The sequence below is a fragment of the Chamaea fasciata genome, unplaced genomic scaffold (assembly GCF_029207755.1).
Source record: "Chamaea fasciata isolate MVZ Bird 193981 ecotype frontalis unplaced genomic scaffold, bChaFas1.0.hap1 SCAF_21, whole genome shotgun sequence".
Lineage (NCBI taxonomy): Eukaryota > Metazoa > Chordata > Aves > Passeriformes > Sylviidae > Chamaea > Chamaea fasciata.
In genome coordinates this window covers 938,017-958,659 of record NW_027094106.1, presented here as the reverse complement: position 1 = coordinate 958,659, position 20,643 = coordinate 938,017, and the positions used below count along the sequence as shown (strand labels likewise).

Here is a 20,643-nt window from a genome sequence, read left to right as displayed (position 1 = left end):
GGGAAGAAGCAGCAGGAATCAGGCATCTGCTGTGGTTTATAACCCATAACGGTGGGAAAGCCTCCTGGTGAGGGAAGTCCCCACATTCCTGCCCTGTACTCCCCTGCATCCCAAGCTCCTGCAGCCCCTTTTCCTGGGCTCCTCTGCTCACACCTCCAGTTCAAAACCCTGGCATTGCCACCCTGGAGCTCCACCTTAGGGGCTGCAGGAAGCCCAAAAATCTCTCCCAGTCTAGAGAAGCCCCTACAGACACCCCAGCCCGACCCGAGGCAGGAGCTCTGTGGGTGAGGCACAAGATGCCAACACTGCCCTGCAGCAACATGTCCTCCTGCTGATTCCAAAGGAACCTGGCTCAGGTAAGGATTTATTGGGATGTCTGCCTGGACAAATGCTGCTGCCATGGTTCACATTTGGTTCACTTGCATCTCCCCCAAGCCTGCTTGCATCTCCCTGCAAGCCTGCATCTCCCTTCAGGTGAGATTTGTCACATTCCCACTCTGGAAATGTTTTTCCCTCTTGACAATACCCTTTAGATAGTGCCTGTGGAGGTGGATGACTCAAGCTTGACATGATTATTTCCATCCAGCATTTTTTTATTAAAAATACTCCTGGTGGTTCAGAACGTGAGGACAGGAGCTGCCTTGAAAGGGACGTGGAAAGCTCAGAGTCTGCACAGACTGTGCCATGATTTTATGTCAACCAACAAGAGCCAGAAAATCTGTGTAAAACAGCCCCTCCCAGCCTGAATTTATCATTTCATGCCTAGAAACCTCCAAGCACGTGGCAGTAACATCCACCTGAGACTCCTCCATGCTTCCCGTCCCTCAGAGCCAGGTTATGGATGAGCTGCCACTTCCAGCTCTGCTATTTCCCCGGAGTTACAAAGTTAAGGATCTCCTGATTTAGCTCTGGGCAAGTTAATTCCCTTTGTGACAGCTCCCAAACACCCTCACACTACTCCAGCCCCACAAATAGCAAACGCTGCTGCTGGGAATAGACACCCATCAGCAGAGTGACCTCTCCTCTCCCAGCCTCCCCCTGCTGCCAGCAGCATGGAAAAAACCAGAGTGGAGTTAGGGATGACAGATGGCTGCTGCAAGGAAGAAAACTTTTGCAGGGGAAAACTTCCTGTGCTCTCCTGAGGCCTCACCTGGGAAACTGGACACGGTTCTGGTGTCCCCAACATGGGGAGGACATGGAATTGTTGGAGCAAGGCTGGAGGAGACTGTGAAGTTGATAAAGGGACTGGAGTACCTCCCCTATGGAGACAGGCTGAGAAATTTGGGATTGTTCACTTGGAGAAGGCTCCAGGGAGAGCTCAGAGCCCCTCCCAGGGCCTAAAGGGGCTCCAGGAGAGCTGGAGAGGGACTGGGGACAAGGGATGGAGGGACAGGACACAGGGAATGGCCAGAGGGCAGGGATGGATGGGAGATTGGGCAGGAATTGTTCCCTGGGAGGGTGGGCAGGCCCTGGCACAGGGTGCCCAGAGCAGCTGTGGCTGCCCCTGGATCCCTGGCAGTGCCCAAGGCCAGGCTGGACACTGGGGCTTGGAGCAGCCTGGGACAGTGGGAGGTGTCCCTGCCCATGGCTGGGATGGCACTGGGTGGGTTTTAAGGTCCCTTCCAAAACAAACCATTCTGGGATTCTCTGATTCCGAATATTCATTTGGAAAATAACCTCTCAGAGAAGAGGTAGAGAAGCACAGAGAAGCAGTTTGAGCGTTCACCCCCGAGCCCTGGGCTCCTTCCCCCTTACATTACTTGAAATCAGAGCTCTTTTCCATCTCCTGATCTCCCTGTTCTCCTCCAGCCCCCACCTGCAGCTGAAACAGGGAGGACTCCTGGGTATTCCCTGCAGGATGAGCTGGGAGCAGGGTCAGGCCTGCAGCATCCCATAAACCTTTCCCAAGTGAACAGGGCTGACACACGCAGTGCCAGACACAGGAAAAAAAGAAATCTGCTGGAAAGAGCCCAACAGATCAGGCACTTGTTGGAGGCTTGAGTGCAGAGGAACGTTATAGAAAATTCCCAGTGACTCCTCCAGCTCCAAACCTATCATAATTTAATCTGTGTGACTGGAATTTCTCAATAGGCTGGAACTCCCTCGGGACCGAAATCTCATTGAAAAAGAAACCAAGGAGAATTTTGGCATCTCTTCCCCAGCCTGGAAGATGAAATGCAAATCTGCTATTGGCATCGAGCTCTCACAGCTTGATCCATCCACAGAGCTCCAATAGCCTGACATTAACTTCTCAAAGAAGAACATTTTGTTACTCATCCTCAGACAGTTTATGCTTAAAGGCAGAAAGACTAATTCTGTTTGGGGTTTGGGCAGTGAACCTTCCCCAATTACCAGCACAGTCAGGCACTGATCTGGTATTAGAGACAAAACACAGGGAGATGGAGACTGCTGACTTCATTTTAAATATAAATTCCAGAGGCTGAACGCTGCTGGCACACGGAAAAGCATCTCCAGCTTCTTCTGCAGCTCTGGCTTTTCAGACACGCATCGATTTGGTGGTGCTCCCGTGTTTGCAGGTGGAGGAAGATAACCTGAGGTGGAGCTCCTGTGTGCTGTCCCGAAGCTGGGGACATCCTCAGGCACAAAGCCCTCGCCAAGAGGGGTGTACAGCAAAGGCTGCCAGGAAAAGAACGGATCTTAATTCGAACACGAGCCTGTGCTTAACAGGCAGGGAATCAATGGATGATGAGGTGAAGAGCTCTGTCCCAGCTCCCGGGGGCTCTTTGTGGGAGGACACGAATCCCCCTGCTCTCCCACTGCCCGGCACGGCCACCTCAGTGCGACTCCAATCAGCAGCACTCGGCTGCTCCTTCTCCAAAGGCGGCTCCTCCACACCGAATTTCCCCCATTCGCCGTTAATTAACAGCGACGATCCGCGGTTCTGGAGCGCCAGGTTCTCCCGGGGCAGGCGGGGCTGGGCTCCGGTTCCTCCCGCAGCTCCCGGGGACAGAGCGGTGCCCGACGGCTCCGGGATCCGCACGGGGATCGGGGACAGCAGGGGAAGGGTGGAATTGAGGCTGGATGCCCTTCCCTCACCCAGCACAGCCCCGTTCCCTTCCCTCACCCAGCACAGCCCCGTTCCATGCGAAGAAGGCAGGCAGGGGAGCAAAGCAGGGCCGAGCATCCCCCGTGCCCTGCACGGCCCTGCCAGGGGTTCCAGCCCCAGGGCCACTTGAAGCAGCTCCTGACGTGTCTCTGCCAATCTCACAGGAGATTGAAACAGCCGTGCTTTAATCGGGGCAGGAATAACAGAAAACCCTTGTTTGTGCTTGGAGTGAGCTGCAGGACCTCCTCCCTCCTTGTGTGTGCTCACAGCCCCCGACCCTGCGCAGGGAGGAGGCAAAGCTGTGCCTGGCCCTACTATTGGCATCTTTGGGGTGAGGAGAAGCTGAGCCAGCTCAGTTCAGCTCGGCTCAAACCTTCAAGCCAAGCTCCAGGAGAAGAGCCCAGAATGTGACCTTGGCAGTCCTGGGGCTCCCAGGTCTGAGCTAAGCTGCACCGGAGTGGTTTCTCTGGTTGTCCATCACCTGAGCTATGTCCTCACACCCTCATTGGGAAAACACTGAGCTAAATTCATGTAAAGCTCACAACCCCAAATCCAAAGGCTCCACGCTGGAAAGGCTGGGAAATGAAGGTCTGATTTACCAAAGCACATAGAAAAGGGGCAGGGTGGGCAGAAATGTTGGCCTCCTATTTCTCCAAAATGCCTCCAGCCTGTTCTGGAAGGCCCAGTTCCACCTTGCACCCTTCCCTTGATCCTTCCCTCAAAAAGTTCTCCATCAAGGCCCCTGATTCTGACCATGGCTTGTACCAAGTGTCCACTGGAGAGCAAACCAAGAGCTCAAATTCATTCCACAATACTCAAAGACCGACTGTCAACAACATTAACTCTAATTATTATATATAACTTAGAAATGACCCTGGTGATCCACAAATCCTCCACCAAAGAGACCTTCCCCGTGAACCAGATGGGGAGTACCTGGGCCAGGGCAGAGGGGATTAACAACAACAGCTTCCAGGGAGAAAATGATGGGATCCTCCAGGCAGCACACGTGGACAACCTTCCTGATGGCCTGTGCCAGACTAAGGCTGCTCTGTGCTCCCTACCACTGATCTGGAAAATGGAATTTTAAAGCTCTTCCCACCTCCTCTTAAGCCACAAGCTACATCCATGCATCTTCTTACCTTGAGGCATGGAGAGGAAGCTCCCTTTGGGAAGGCCTCAAAGCAAATGACACTCGGTGGGAAGAACAGACTCAGCCCTGCAGGGTCCCAGGGAAGGCTGAAGACACCTTTGGGACAGTATGAGCCTACATTTTCTCATTTTGCCCATACAATGCAGGCTTAATGTTTCAAAAAGCTGCAGAAGGACAAAAGCTGTGACTAAAACCACTCCACAGCTCCCAACACAACTTTGGTCAGGGAAGTTCTCTGTGTCCCTGCTCTGCTGAGCTGTCCCACTTCCCAGCTGCCTTCCATGCATGGGACAGCACAGAGGAGGTGCAGAGGAGCCCTCCCCAGCCCCACGGCCCCGGGCAGCACTCACCATCCAGCTCCTCCACGGAGATGTTGGCCAGCTGCTCGCTGTCGCTGCCGGCCGAGAGCGAGCGGTTCAGGTAATTGCCCTTGTACAACAAGCCAGCTGTCACATGGTGGAATGGCATCTTCTCCCTGCCACCAAAACGGGAAAAGAGAGGGTGATTGTGGTTATCTGCCTTTGTTCCATGGGAATGGAGCAAAGCCCGGCCTGGAGGAGGGGCTGGACCAGGCTGGACCTGCAGCTGGGTGTGAGAGGGGTGGGCTGAGCTCGCACCCAGTGCCTGAGGCAGGAGCTGAAGGAACAAACAGCAAAGCAGCTGCTGCCTCTGGGTGCTGGAGAGGAGGAAGGGGAGGCAGAGCAGTGAAGCCTTAGGAAAACAGAATTTCCCAACACTCAGACTGCAGATTTCAGCCTTAGTAATAATTACAGAGAGCACAGAGGTCTGCACTGACCTGCAGGTTAAAGGTTTTAGCCTCATGGAGTGTTTGGGTTGGAGAGGACCTCAAACCCATCCTGAACCACCCCTGCATGGGCAGGGACACCTTCCACAGTCCCAGGCTGCTCCAAGCCCCATCCAGCCTGGCCTTGGGCACTGCCAGGGATCCAGGGGCAGCCCCAAGTGCTGCCCAGCAGCACAACTTCCAAAGGCATGGAAGGGTCTGGACACCCCTGAGACCCCACCAGGAGCATGCAGCCCCCTCAGAGGGTTCAGCCAACCGCCCTGAGCGAGGTGTTTGTCACTGCAGGGCCCCAGCTCCAGATCCCATTGACAGGAGAACATCCACATTCGAACAGAGCCCCACAGAGAAAATTCCCATCACCCAAATCTGACAGCTGAGGAAAAGTCCTGCTCCATGGGAGGCTGAAGCAGGGAGGTGTTTGCAAACCTCCCAGGTCCCAACCCCAGGGAAGGGCAGGCACAGCCCAGTCAGGAGTGGGAATTTCTGTCAGCAGCACTCACCCTGTGATTTAGGAGGCACGAGGAGGAGGCGAGTTTGCCAAAGACAATTGAAATATTAAGAGGAAGATTTGTCATGCCCAGGGCTAGATTCAATCAGCACAAGCCCATCCCGGGCCTGTTGTACTTTGGCCTGCACATTTCCAGCAGAAATAAATCAGCCGAGTCCCCAGAGCCACCCAGGGACTCCCCAGGGCTGGAGGTGGCCAGGGAGCGCCTCTGAAAGCCACCACTGCTCTCAGTGCACAGGGCAGGCACCCCTCACCTCAGGGAGCAGGGCCCCAGGGCACCTTCAGTGCTGGCAGGTTCCCTGCCCCAGGAGAGGGGTGCGCCTCTGGAATGCTGCTCCAGCCAACAGCACGAGCACCAGGAGGATCTGGCTGTGCCTCAGCCATGCGCTCCCACCGCAGCATAAACAAAACATACAGACAATATAGATGGAGTCATCGGGGAACAAAAGCCTTCCCGCCTCCCTGGGCTGGGAACAGCTTTGACAGACCCCCCGGGAGAAACCAACCTGGAGACATGGCTGAGCACAGAGGGAAAGCCAGAAGGTTCCTCTTGCTCTGCTCAGCACGTTCCAGGAATTTCTCTGGCAGTAATTATGTAAATAAATCCTAATCGTAACTTTAAGTATTTTTATTTGGGAGCCAGTTTGCTCCAGCAGCACATCAGAAACGTAAACAAGGGGTTCTGTTTCATTAAGCACATCTGTAATTTCCCAGCCCTTGCCAATTCATGGGTTTCACTCTGAGACGTTGCTCCCTCTGACACCTGCTCGGCACTGAAATGGGAATTTTACCTGGCCAAGGGACACTCAGAGGCAATGCCAGCTCCAGCATCACTGGAGAGACTCTTCCAGCCCTTTGCACCACCTTCATTTGTTCCCAGGCCCACCACAAACCATTCAGGCAGTGACCAGTTCCTGTTTTCTCTGGATAATCACGCCCCCAGAGTTGGAAGGGACCCCCAAGGGTCATCAAGTCCAACTCTTGAACAACCCCAAGGATCACTAAAAGCAATTACACTGATCTTTCAAATCACTTGAAAGGGGTTTAAGCCTCCCGCCAGGCTGAGCTTGCACTGCAGACTCAGTGTTTGGTGAGTCCGTGGGGCTGGCGTCTGGCACCCCCCTGCCCCAGCCCCTGAATGAAGGGAACTCCAACCCTGCACTCCCTGAGCTCACCCACAGATGGAATAGCAGCAAATGGATTTAAAGCGTTCCTGAAATCACTTTCACAGCCTTGGCTTCTACAACCATTAAAAAAATGACAATGCCTCTCCCCTGAGGGCTGAAGAGCTGAAAATCAGCTCCTACCTGGATCCTGTGGTGTGTTTTAGTGCTGGAAGAGAGCCATGATACCCTGGAGTGAGAAATCCTGGATTAAATTCTGCTGCCCAGATATATTAGGGTTTTTTTAAAGCTGTAATATCATTCAGCAGAAACCCTGCAGAGCCTCTGGAATACAGCACCTCTCAGCTCTAACAAGGGATGCTCCAAAGGGGCCCAGCAGCAGAGGTCCCCAGGGATGCGTAGCTGTGCCTCAGGAACACTCAGCACCCTCAGACAGGAACCTGCAGCCAAACCCAAGCCTGAAAAGGGGAGGAAACAGCGAAAAGGGGCCCAGGAGGGGCAGGCAGTGGGAGAGCTCCAAAGCACCAGGGTGGGAAAGCCCTTGAGGCTGGAATCCATAAAAGCTTCACGGGAACACGCAGGTGCTCGATGCCTGTCTGGGATAGAAGGGCTGTCCTGGCACAGCCAGACCGGTCCAGGCTGGAATTCCCATCCCTGGACATGTTCAGGGCCGGGTTGGAGCAGCCTGGGACACTGGGAGGTGTCCCTGCCCATGGCAGGGGCGGCACTGGATGGGTCCTTCCCACCCAAGCCATTCTGGGGTTCTGGGACAGGCTCACCTTGAATGGAGCCGAAATGCCCATGTCAGAAACACAAAACCCTGCAGCTTCCCTGTGGCTGCTGCTCCCCGTGCTTAGTGAGACCCTGGGGACCTCAAACCATGGGTGGGGTGGTGCTGCTGGCTCCGTCCCCCTGTGACACCTGGAGCTCCAGCAGCAGCAGGTGCTGGGGGCAGGGCACTGTAGGGTTTTACCCCTTCAGATGTTCCATCTGAGCACTGTGGCCCCTCCTCGGGGCGGGACTGGGGCTCCTGCCCCTTCCCCTGAGCTGTCCAACAACCCCTGAGCAGGTGCTGGGCTGGGGGCTTTGCTCTCCACCACAGACACGTTTTCCACCGGGCAGCTTGCAAACCAAACGCAGTGTGGGGATTTGGGAGCAGTGAAATCTCCTTGAAAGGTATCATGAAAATACCACAAAAACATTGACACTGAACCAGAAGGTCCTCAAAGAACCCCTCACCAAGTGTGTGGACACGTCCCCATGGTCCCCTGGCAGGCTCCACTCCCTGTGCCAGGCTCCCAGCAGGTCGCACCCCCATCATGCCCTGCCAGCCTCGCTCCTGCCTCTCAGCACAGCCACGCTGGTGGAGTTCAGAAGATTTTCATAAGATACATTCCATCAGGATTAAAAAAAGCCATCTCCACACTGCTCATGTCTGTGGTTCCCATTCCTCACCAGCCCCTGTGCTGGTCTTCCCAAAATGGCTTTCAGAGCCCATGAAACCCCACACAACCATTCAACCCAAGGTTCAGCTCCAGGATCCATCTCTGAGATGGAACTGGGATCAATTTCTGCCGATCCTGGATCTCCCTGGGTGGTCACCACTTCTGAAGAGGTTCCTTGCTCCCCTCTCTCCCATGTGCAGCCCAAAGGATTCCCGGGAATCCATCCTGGGGAGCCCATCCTGGTTTTCCAGCCTGAGGGATGGAACACACAACATCCTTGGCGCTGGGTGGGTCCCACCCAGCCAGAATCCTGTGTGTGCCTTCCCCACGGAGCTGGAATTCTGGGGATCCCAGGGGTTTGGAGCACCCTGGCAGGATACCAAGCTGGATGTTGAACCCTCTGGTGTCAAACAGAGCAGGCAGAAATGAGAAAAAGTGGGATGAGGATAAAATGGAGATTTCCAGCCCTGCCACAGACGGGGCTGAGAGAGTCCGAGCTGGAAGAATGGAAAGCACACCTCCACGGGTGGCCAAGGACACAGGAGTGGAGCCCCAGCACGGGCTTTGTTCCCTTAGTCCTTTCTCAGGGCTGAAAGAACACAGGAATATATTGAAAGTCCAGGAGGCAGCCAGATGGTCAGGAAACTGGAACAGGAGCTGGGAAGTCCCCGAGGTCACTTTTAAACCCTTTAAAAATTCATCAAATGAAGTGATGGTGTTAAAGATGCTTCTCCCTGGGCACAGCAATATTTGGAGATCTAAAGCAAAGAAGAGCAGGGACTTTGAAGGAAATGATCCCATTTTCCCCAGGGCTGAGCCACTGCCGCTGTCCTCAAAGGGAGGCTGTGTGATCTCCAGCTGGATCCAAAGGGGACAGCAGAGCCCTGGTGTCACCTGGGAAACCCCTGGGTTATGTGATCCTCCATGAGGCACCAGCCAGGGGACACCACCAGCCTCCCAAAGAGGCTCCATTGCTGTTTCTGGTCCTTTTCTGTGGTGCTGCCCATGCTTCCCCCTCTCCTGTGACAGCTGAGGGTTGTGGTTAGGCCTAGCTTAACCTCTGGCATGGGAAAGGCTGAGCTGGACTAAATCTCTACAGCTGCTCTGAAGCCAGCACTGTTCAGGGAAGACAAAATCCTTGTGGGAAGAGTCACTTTGTCCCTTGTCACCTGCATTGCCTGCTGCTAACAATAGCTTTAAAGATTTTTTTCTTTTTTAATTTACTTTGCGCACAAACTTGGCACCTGGAGCGCAATCTGAGCCCGAGCTGTGGCAGAGCCTGCAGGGCTCCAAGGGCTCCTCTTGGCTCGGGGGGAGCTCGGGGGATGCAGAGCTGGGCGAGGTGGGAAGGTTGAAGCTGCAGGTCGGGTTTAGTCAGGCTCAGCTCAGGGCTGTGAAGAGAGCCAGGACTGAGAGCAGGCTCAGGCTCGTTCTGGACTACAAACCAAGAGAAGTGGCCTTGGAAGGAGCCTTGGGATGGGGGAAAATAAAGTCTGGTTCTTTTAAAAGGAGGCCCTAAAATAGATCCCAGGGAGGCCAGTCCTGGAGGAGGTCTGTGTTTGCTGATTACTGATCCCAATCTTTATTGATCTCAAAGCCCCAAACCCCCAGGAAGGCACATTTGGGATATTTATAAAGGAGAGAGAGCAGAGGCTCCTGCTGAGCCTGCACAGGGCACTGAACACTCTGGGCAGGTTTGGAGAGCCAGATTTGCCCAGACTGGGCTGCAGTCGCTGGGCTGAGTGCAGTGAGCCCTAAAGCTCCCTCTGAGAGCTTTCCTGGGACACAGGAGGGCTCCCACTTTCCTGGGTGGTTATCAGACCTTACACCCGGCTTCCCAAAAATATTAGACCCACACGTATTTTTAGCAAATGAATCCATGCAGACAGATTCCACCTTCCACAAGGACTGCAAACACAAGATTTAAACCCTCACACGTGAGATTCACTGAGCATCTGCTGGTGGGGATCCAGGTAAAATCCAAATTGACCTCCAGGGACCTTTCCCAGTCCTGACCCGTCACAGCCCCACATGCCCTCGGACCACCTCCATGGTCTTTGGGCTCCATCTGATCATTTATTGGCATAAGCCTAAGAAAATGTTTCTCTAATTCAGGCAGGAAATGCAGATCTCGCACACACTGGGCTGGGACACCAACAGTAAAGCTCCTCATGATGATCACTGGGTAAAAAAGCCTTTACAAACAGATCGTTCTCAGCATTCAAAGATGTAACTGGGGAGAAAAAAAAAATCCTATGCAAGGCAGAAAACAAGATCTGAGTGACAACCTCATGTAATGCACAGCACCTCAGGAGCCACAAACTTCCACGTTCAAGAGCTACAAAGGACTTGGAGCTTCAGAAGGTTTTGTGCTGGGGTTTTTTTTCCCACCTTCTGCAGTAAATTCGAAATGAAAAAGCAGAGGAAGGGCACTTGAAAAGACACCACATCTCTAAGCAACTGCTGCTGCTTTGAATTTTGGCAGGAAGGGAGAACTGAGGGTGCCAGGTCAGGTATAAAATCCAACATTTCTGTCTGGGAGCTGCACGTGTGAGAACACAGGGGGACAGAGAAATCAGAGTTGTTGTTCGTTATTTCTGAGCCGTGGCTGGGGCTGATCCCCAGCTCGAAGCGCCGGGAGGAGAGGACTGCAAGGACCTGATAACTCCGTGTCTGTCCCCAGGGCAAGAGCAGCACTCACAAGGGGATAGAGACCCTTTCCACTCCAAACAGGCTTAAAGTGCCCGATTAAAGAACCAGCACCGCTGACTCACCAGTATTTCCTGTCCCCCAAGCTCCTCTCAGCTCCCAAACTCATCCTTACCTTCTGCAGACTGAAATCCCCAGATTTTTGCTGCCCTCTTCCACTTTCTGTCACGGCTGCTGCCCCCAGTTGTGTTTAACCAAGATGAGTAAAAAATTTCCATATTCCAGGTTTGAAAAGCCTCTGAGTTGATGTTATAAATTTAAAAAAAAAAAAAAAAAGCCAGCAATGCAACAAAAATCTTTAGTCTCCTCTCCCCTCTAATAATTCACCTGGAAACATGGAAAAATCAGTTTTACCCCTGGGAAGGTGTCTCCCATTCCCTTCTGTGGGCCGAGCATCTCTAGAGGACACCAGGGATGACCATGGTGTCCATCACACAGGGGTCTCCAGAAAAGCCTTTTTCAGGTGACAAGGATCTAGGAGAGGAAACCTACACAGGTTACAAAAACCTCTTAAATCTCCAGGCAGAAGAGAAGCTGGAGGAAACTGCACAGTGGGAATTGAGGCAGAGTTATATGGCAAAGGTGATCAACCTCTAGAACAAACATCCCAGGAAAGACATGTCCTGACTGTCCAGGAGGGACACCCCTGTGTGACCAGGAGGGCCAGAGCCTGCATGACCAGGAAGGACACACCTGCCTGGCAAGGAAGGACACATCCAGCCTGTTCCCAGGCCCTGGTGCCTCACTGGAAGATGCTGGTGGAGTTAAAGGGTGAAAACTCAGGGCTGTAGATGGATTGTTTCCCACACTGGAGGCTCTGAGCTCCTCCTGGGCCTTAAAACCCGGGAGGAGCCGCCCCGGGGGGAGGATGCTAGAGCTGCTGGAGCTGCCAGGTCCTGCAGCACTTCCATCCCACCTGCAGCTCATTTTCCCTGCCCAGACCATCCTGTTTGTGCTGCAAGGGGAGCCAGGACCACCCGTGCCCACCAGGGATCCCTGCCGGCGTGGAGAGGGGGCTCCTCCTGGCCCCCTTCCCAGAAATCACCTTCTCCAGCAGTCAGGATGAACAAAGCCAGAGGGGAGCTGGTTCAGCTGAGCACCCACAGCAGGTCAGGGGTGCCAAAGAGGCTTTGGAGCATCACCCACCCCTGGCCAGCCCCTCCCACCGGCCCCACCCCACAGTCCTGGCTGCTCACACTCAAAAAGATCCTAATTCCCTTTCTCTGGAATACTCTGCTCTTTTTCTTTTTTTTTTTTTTTTTTTTTTTTTTATTTCCCGAGTACAACACGAGATCACTCAGAACTAAATGATGGGAACGAGGTCCTTGTTGACAGCAAGAAAAAAAATATCCCAGAGCTTTGAGCCGAGGAGCACATCAAAGCAGGGAGGAAATGTCACTGGTGCACTCCCACCCCCCATAACCCGTCCCTAACACAGTTACTTCCCCGCTCTGCTGAACTCTTTCCTCCTCCACTCACAGCTGCTGAGTGTTTGCTCATCGAGCCTGGCTGCAGGGGACTTTCCTGAGCTTCTGTTCATTCCCTCCTGTCCAGTTCCCTCCCCTGGCCAGGCATAAATCAGCCCTGGAGACACAAGCAGCAGCGAATCCTGGCACCCCCCAGCACCCTGGTTCACAGAACAATACACAATGGATTATTCAGAGCACACCCTGCGTCACACACCAGTAATTATAAACATGAAATCTATCAAATAATGACAATTAACAGCGGATTTGACAGAGTAACACACTCCAAATAGCCTGGTGGTTGATTACGTCTTATTAATGAAATGCCAAAACATTGAGGGTTCTTAGCAGGACAGTTAATTGCTCCCAATAAATCTGACTTCTGACAGACCTCGTCTTTAAAGGAGGCTTTGGGACATCTGGTGAGGGTTATTTCTTAAAGCCATGGCTGATGATTCCTACAGAAAATTCCCTGGGAGCTGGGAGGACTGGAGCCACCAACACACAGAACTGAGCAGAAGGGAATTAGAGGCGAGGGCAACCCCGACACTGGGATAATTTTATATAAACTGGCGCGGATTGTGGTGTAAGATTCCAACCGAGATCCACTCCCAGCACTTCCCCTGCAAACATCCCGGGCCAGCAGCTTCCTTGCAAAAGTGTCCTCAGACACAATTCACACTCAAGGGGATCCAAAGAGGATCCCAGGCTTCTGGGAGAGGTGAACAGACCCAAAGGGACACCAGAGGTGTCCAGAGCCACCAGGCTGGTTGTCACAAGCCCAGGAATGGGCTGTGGTGACAAAGGGTGCAGGGAGTTTGTGTCAGTGGCTCCACTCCTGCAGCAAGCAGGGATGACAGCTACCTTGGACACACAGGACCTGCAGCACTGCTGCCAGAGCTGGTCTGTGGGTCCGTCCGTCCATCCATCCATCCATCCGTCCATCCATCCCCTTGGAGCAGCTGTTTAACATCACCCCCCTGCTTGTGGCAGCAGGATCCCAGTGACCCCAGGCCCCGGTGACCCCCCACACAGCAGTCACTGGGAATGGGCCTTTCCCAAGGGCCAAAGCCCGGAGGTGTGAGGCTGCAAAGCTCTGGAGCACTCCCTGACCCCGTGCTGGAGCACCTCATCATCCTTAATTCCCCAGACACCAGATCCTAGCAGGGAGAGCAGGGTCAGTCTGTGCTGCTTTCCCTGCAAGCTCCTGCTCCTTGGAAGATTTCAGTCGAGCTGTTCCAGGAACCCCAGTGATCATTTCCTGCTGGAGCAGTGTTGAGCTCTTGGGGTGGCACAAATTACAGCATCCTTATTTTTATTTCAGCCTTTATTTGAAGGGAACGTACAAGAGGAATCTGATGCTGGCTGGGCCTGAAACCCACAAGCACTCTGTAAACAAGCTCGACCCTGAGAGATTTCCATGTTTCTTCCTGAAACACCAGGAGAACCAGCGGCACGGGGTAATTGGAAACAGTTACAGAGACTTCATTTTCTTGGGGGTTTTTTTCTGCGATTTGCTCTCGGGCTGGCTTTTCCCAACCTTAATACCTGGCAGGGTTGATCTCATGATGTCAGGGTTGACTCTCCTTGGAATCTCATTTGCATAAGGGCTCATGTGCTGAGAGCTCTCGTGGAGAAATGGCTGCCCTGGAGAGGTCAGGGATATTCAGGGGGGAAAGGAGAGAGGCCATTTCTCCTCGAGTGCTGCTTTTAAAAGGGGTCAGAGCAGAGTCTCGAAGGCTGAATGAATAAATAGACCCCAAGGAACACTTAACTGCGACATCCTTGGGAGCCTTTAGACACATCCTCAAACCCTCGGGGTCCTTTGCTAATTAGCAGCACAAGCACGTGCAGGAATTCCAGCGCTGCCCACGGGACACCTCCCTCGGGGTCACAGCGTCCCTGGAGCCAGCAGCACCTGCAATTCCCTGCGCTGGGACAGGCTGGGAGCCCCAGCAGGGCTCACCTGGGCCGGGTTTTCCTCCTCTGTTTGCCCGAGGCTCGGCAGGAGGGGAGAGCCCTCGGAGGCACGGAGGTGTCTGCGCACCCCGAGGGCGAGAGAGCCTCGCTGGGCACCGTCAGCCCTGCAGCTCCTGCACTCCGGGAGCCTCTGCCCTCCTGAGCCCTGCGGGACCACGCTGGGCAGGAACAGGGCACAGACCCCGGGAACTGAGGCTGGGGAGGGATGAAGGCAAACTGGATTTGTGCAGGACATCAGCGGAGCCCTTCCCGCCGCAGAACAAATCCCAGCTCCTTCGGCTGGCTCACGTTCTGGTTTAACATTCCAGCAGCCAGGAGAAAGAGATCCCAAGGAAATGAGATGCACAGAGACGTTCTCCCTGCTGTCACCTGTGTGTCTGCACGTGCTGTCACCTGTGCCAGCCACACCAGGACACGCAGCGACCACAGGCAAAGCCCCCAATGCCCCGGCCCTGTTCAAAGGCAAAGCAGCCCCATTTTAACCTTCCTGCATTCCTGAGTATCCAAACCCCTGCTGCAGGGAAGAACTTCAGGCAAAGGCATGGAAATACAGGAGGGTGAGGAAAAGGGATGGACCAGAGAGCCCCAAACCAGCACCTCCACCGAGCTGTCCCAGGCATCACCCACTGCTGGGGTTCAGAGATGAACCCAGTGGGTGCCCTGTCATCCCACTGTGCAGCGTCCCCAACCCAGGGACAGCCACCAACCCTGCAGAGATGCCAGCACAGCAGGGAATGGCTCAGGCATGGAACAACATGGATCCAACCCCTCCAGCCAGGTGAAATGGGTGGATAATGCCTTGGAAAGGGAGCTCCAGGAAAGGTCCAGGTCGAAAAAGGGGCCTGGAAGCTCCAGCTAGGGCAGACCTGAGGGCAGCAGTGCAGATGTTTGAGGGACAGACCTAAGGACAGAATTCAGCGCAGATGTTTCAGGTTTGCTTTTCTCCTGCTGTAAAAATGCAAATGCAAGGATGCCCAGCAAGCCTCCACAAGCCGATGTTAAGTTCAAGGAATGAGAGGGCACTTTTAGAACGACACACTGAATTTCTTTACATTTTCCAGGTCCTGCCCATGAACTCCAGGTTCAACAGACTAAATTCAGACTGTGGCTTTTATTACCACTGCTTAACGTCTTTATTCTGAGAACCATTTTCACGTGTTAGTGCTTTTATCGAAGGAGGCTACAGTTAATTAAAAGCAGACCTATAAACCAGTTTGGTTCTATTGCCCTCTTTTCATGATAGCCCAAGAACTATTGCATAATACCCAGATTCACTCGAGTTTCTGCCTCACACTTTTAACACTAACCACATTCACAGGTTAAAAATCACAATTAATGCTTCCCCAGCCTTGCAAAGCTCCTCCATATGATCAATTCCCAGCACATCATTAGCTGGGGACTGTATGAACTGAATAAAACTGACTTGATCTTTTTACACAATGTTAAAAACCCCTCTCAGTTCACCTCAGGAAGGCACCTGGCTACAATGAACGCTCTCACACCCTTCTGACACTCCCAGCATTTTCTGAAAAGGCTCTGCCTGTTTGAATTTGCATCTCCTCATAGATTGCCTGCCATATTTCATTCCAAATCAATAAAAGCTCTATAAGCACAAATCTAAAATGATGGTGGAGGGTATTTCTAGTCCAAGGAGTTTCTCAGTGTGCATTTTGCTCGGTTTACCACAACTCTGGAAGACAAAACACGCACAGCACCATCATTGCATGGGTCAAGCCATGATTTTGCTTAGAAATTAGGACATTTCAAGAGAAATACGACGAGAAAGTTGCATTGCTTTGAACTTACAGGGGCAGCAGCGTTCCTGGAGGCGGAGGGAGCCGCACGGGACCAGCCATGAAATGTACCTGGGCTGGGGCAGCAAAGCCCGGACAAGCAGCACCAAAATGCTGTTCCTAAATCCATCGCTAGTTACAGACCTGCCATGGTGTGGAAGGGGTCGGCTGCATCAGCAGAACCCTCCAGCCCATGGCGATTGGGCAGAACCTGCGTGGACATGAAGCCAGGGAGGGGAGTGGGGAACAAGGCGGCTCAGCCCCGCTCCCCACACGGCTGAGGCAGGCGAGGAAAGAGATTTGGGTTAAATTACCCTTTGTGCCTTTTGCTGGTTTGGTTTGGGTTTTTTTTCTCTTTGCAAGCCAAGTTCTGCCCTGGGGCTCGAAGGCAGAGAGCTGCTCGCGAAGCGCTTTTGTTCCCTGCTGAAATCCTTCTGTTGCCAGAACCAAACCCCTGCCCCACCGAGAACTTAAGGGAAGGCCGAGAGAACCAGCCGAGCTCTGCACACTCCCGAGGAATCGAGGAGCAGAAGGCAGCTCCTGCAGGACAGACCCTCCCCGCGGCAGAGCCCTGCCACCCCCTGGGAGCTTCCCCCCGAGCAGGACCTGGCTGCAGTCCCTCATTTCCCGACGGGATTCTGTCCCGAGCCATGCAGACCCCTCCGGGCAGAGCCTTTATCCACAGGTGCAGTGCAGAGAGGATTTGGCTACAGGTCCAGCGCATCCTCTGAGGGAACAGCCGAGCATCCACCGAGACTCCCCAAACTGAAAGGATGAAGCTTCCCTGTGAAACCCTTCCCGGGAACTGAGTCCCACACATGCATTCCGGGGGGAAGGGAGCATGCAGAGACCCACGGGAAGCCAGCTGGAAAATTCCCTGGTAAAGAAATGGTATCGGGAGCTCTTACCTGCTCGGATTTGTATTCCCAGCTAGCAGCACACCTACAGCCCCAGGCTCTCAGGGGGCATCGCGGGGGTGCGGATTGCTGCAGGTCATGGGTGTGTACAGCCAGAAGCAAAAAAAACCCGACCCAAAACAACCCCCCCAAAATCCCCCAAAAGCCACAACATGACCCAAATGAGATCCCTGCAACGGCTGTCTCGTTACAAGCAAGATGAGATGAAGGAGGGGTTTTTACTTGCTCTGAGGCATCATATGGAGCTTAATCACAGCAGTTACGTATTGGGTTCTTTTGGCCTTCAATCAAGTGTGTCATTTCGGTGGCAGCTGCCTACGTGATGCCAGCACCCTGGGCGCTCCAGTCCTGTGCCAGTGCCGGCCTTGTGCAGCTATTCTACGGCTCAACAACGGGCGAATTCCATTTCCCAGGCTGCGGGAAGCTCCTCCTGTGGTCCAGCGAGCCCTTGGAGCCACCCAGGATCACACACCTCTCCTCCGGTACCCAGAGCCCGGGGAGCCGCTCCCACCGCAGCGCCCGTCCCGCTCTCATCTCCCGGCGCAGCCCATCCGTATCCCGAGGACTTCCAACACTCCCAAAGCCACCGGGAGGGGACACAGCTCGCCAGGCGCCCGCGGACCAGCGCAGCACGGCGCTAAGGGGGAGGCAGCTGCTCCATGGAAAACAGCAAAACTTGGTGGGTGGGAAAGGTCTGAGGAGCTGCTGAGTAACCGCGGAACGGCTCAGCCAGGAGCCGGCACAGCCCGGCGGCTCAGCCCTCCCCACTGCAGCCCTGGGGCTGCTCCAGGGGGGAAGCGAGCGCTGCAAATCAGGTGTTGAACCTGGTGATTGAATCAGCTGAAATCAGTCGGGGCTGGGCTCAGCACGGCTCCGAGAGGCAGCGGGGGGACGGGCACGACTCTGCTCCCGGAGCATTTTGGTTGCCGACAGCGGCATCAGGAGGTGTTCGGGGCCAAATTCCTCCGTCAAGTGCATTTGTTGGGTTTGACAGATTCATTAGGACCCATCCATTCAAACAGATGGCGGATGCTCCCTCTGCTCCGGGATCTGGGATCTCCATCCGTGTCCAACTCCCCGAGAGCAGGACACCGCATAGACACCGAGCTCTCATTACATCACCCGCTACGGACGAGCAGGGGGCCAGGAAACGAATAAAAAGGGTTTTCTGGGCAGCCAAAGTGCTGTTGTGCCGCTCCATGGCAACTCCACAAACACGCGTGTGAGCGTCCACAGCCGCACACCGCCGGCGAGGGGCCACGGCCGCGGATCCGCCGCACAGCGCGGGGCTGGGTACCGAGGGGAGGGGATGAGCATCCCGAGCAAACCCCCCGCGCACCCCCACGGCCACCCGCGGGTTCCGCCCGCGGGGATCGCTCGGCTGCCGGCCCGTCTGAGCCGGCTGGCAGCGCCGGCTGGAGCCCCAACAGGTTCCCTGTGGAGCTGCGGTGCCCCCGAGCCGGGGAGGGGAGGGCGCTGCCTTCGCGCAGCCGGCTCCCTCCGAGCCCTCCCCTCCGTCCCAGCCCGGCCGGGGGGCAGCCCGAGCTCCCCGTCCTTCGCCACCTCCTCACTCACCTCTCCACCAGCCGGCTCCTCCGCCACAGGTTTGCTCGGCTCCACTGTCCCCCCCCCCCCCCCCCCCCCGCCCCTCCAGATCGCTCCCAGACGAGTTATTCAAAGGAGGATGGAGGGAGGAGGCACAGAGAGATCTGGGCGGTGGGGATGGCGGAGAGAGAGAGAAAAAAATAATATAAAAAAACCAAGCAAAGGGATGAAATCAAATCAAACGAGCGAAGAACTGGACTGAAAGGAGGCGATGCTGGAGGAGGAGGAGGAGAGCGGCGCGGCGCGGCAGCCCCGGCTCAGCGCCCCATGGCCCCCGCAGCCCCGAGCGCAGCCCGAGCCCCGCCGCGCCGCGCCGCGCTCCCCCGGCCCGGCCAGGGACCACCCTCCGCCGCCAGCCCTGCGCCGCGGCCCCCGCTAACCCCTTCCTCGCCGTGCCTCCCCGCCGGCCGCCCCCTCCTCCCCATCCTCCAGCCCAGGCGGGGATGCTGCGCGCAGGGAGCGGCTCCGGGCCCGCCGCCAAAGCCCCCGGGAAGGGCACGGCCCCGAGAAATCCAGCGCCGGGAGGGACCCGCTCCTGTGGGGCTGAGGCCCTCAGGAAGTTGTGTCTCCAGGTCTCCTCTTGGCAGGGAGGGGGGTTAAGCCGCCAGTTCCTTTTTTAGAAGCACAGAATCGTTGGTTGGGAAAGACCTCCAGGATCAGCCATTGCCCCGGCACTGCCAAGCCCACCACTGACCCCTGTCCCCAAGTGCCACGTCCATCTCTCCAGGGATGGCGACTCCACCACCTCCATGGGCAGCCCCTTCCAGTGCCTGACCACCCTTTCCATGGAAAAATATCCCCAGTATCCACCCTGAGCTTCCCCTGGCCCAGCCTGAGGCCGTTCCCTCTCCTCCTGTCCCTGTTCCCTGGGAGCAGAGCCCGACCCCCCCGACTGTCCCCTCCTGTCAGGGAGTTGTGCAGAGCCACAAGGTCCCCCCTGAGCCTCCTTTTCTCCAGGCTCAGCCCCTTGCCCAGCTCCCTCAGCTGCTCCTGGGGCTCCAGCCCCTTCCCAGCTCTGTTCCCTTCCCTGGACACACTCCAGCTCCTCAGCGTCTCTCTTGTGAGAGGCCCAAAATTGCCCCCGGGATTGGAGGTGCCCCAGCAGTGCCAGCACAGGGGACAATCCCTGCCCTCACTGCCCTGGTCCCACTTGGCCACACCATTGCTGATATTGGCCAGAATGGGCTTGAACTTCTTGGCCAGCAGCGATGGAGGAGAAGAATCCACATGCAGGTGTATCCTGTGCTCTGTGTGCACAAACTGTGCTTTTCCCTGCAGCCAGGGCCCCCAGCCTGCCTGACCCCGCCGGGGGCTGGAGGCAGAAGGGGGGAGCGGGGAGATCCACACCACTGATCCAGGGGCCCCGGATTTCTGCCCTGGGAAGGAGGAAATGCCTGCAGGAGTGCCCTTCTCCCGGCCAAATCTCCCCCCTTTCCCTGCTGCAGTCACCTTCAGCTGGTAGCAGCACTCGGTGGAGCTTGCTTGGCTCCCCAGCTCCTTGTTGGAATGCTCCTGAGGCACACAGTCCTTGGATCACTGCCTGGCACCAGCACAGCCCCTGACCCCTCGGGGACAGCTGGGCCAGGACGCTTCCAGCAGGGGAAGTTTGACTGAAACCAATTTGGGCTGAAAGCAAGCAGAGATGTTGTGCTGGTGACAGCAGCTGACTGCAGGAGAGGCTCTGATGGGAGCCCAGCACAGCTCAGACTGCCTCAATAGGATCTGGAAAACAGCCTGGAGAGACACCTGTCATCTCCAGCAACACTCCCACAGCCGTGTGCGCATCAAACAAAGCCCGCAGAGTGTCGATTTTAGGGCTCAAAGGTGTTTAATTCACATCTTGTCTCCCTTGTACTTTTCTGATGTAAAATCCTTCCTTGTCTCCTTCCCTTCAGCCTTGTGGGTCACCGTTTTCCCCATGCTGGGATTTTCCTGGGATCAGAGGGAACATGATCTGCAGCTCAGGACCTGAGGGCAGAGGGATTTTGGCTCTCTCTGCTCTCTGTGCAGATAAACCCCATATAAACCCCAATGACATTCAACTCTTTTTGCTCCACCAGCTCAGCTGTCCTGC

At 55.3% G+C, this 20,643-nt stretch overlaps 1 protein-coding gene across 1 annotated transcript in view; it reads right to left on the bottom strand.

Moving 5' to 3' along the window:
* The window catches only part of CALN1 (calneuron 1), a 120,024-nt gene extending 101,444 nt beyond the window's left edge, over positions 1 to 18,580 (bottom strand). Inside the window, 2 exon segments of the mRNA XM_066201902.1 lie at positions 4,568 to 4,692; positions 18,540 to 18,580. Coding sequence (XP_066057999.1) covers positions 4,568 to 4,685 — 118 coding nt within the window. The 5' untranslated portion in view covers positions 4,686 to 4,692; positions 18,540 to 18,580.
* Positions 18,581 to 20,643: the final 2,063 nt, after the last annotated feature.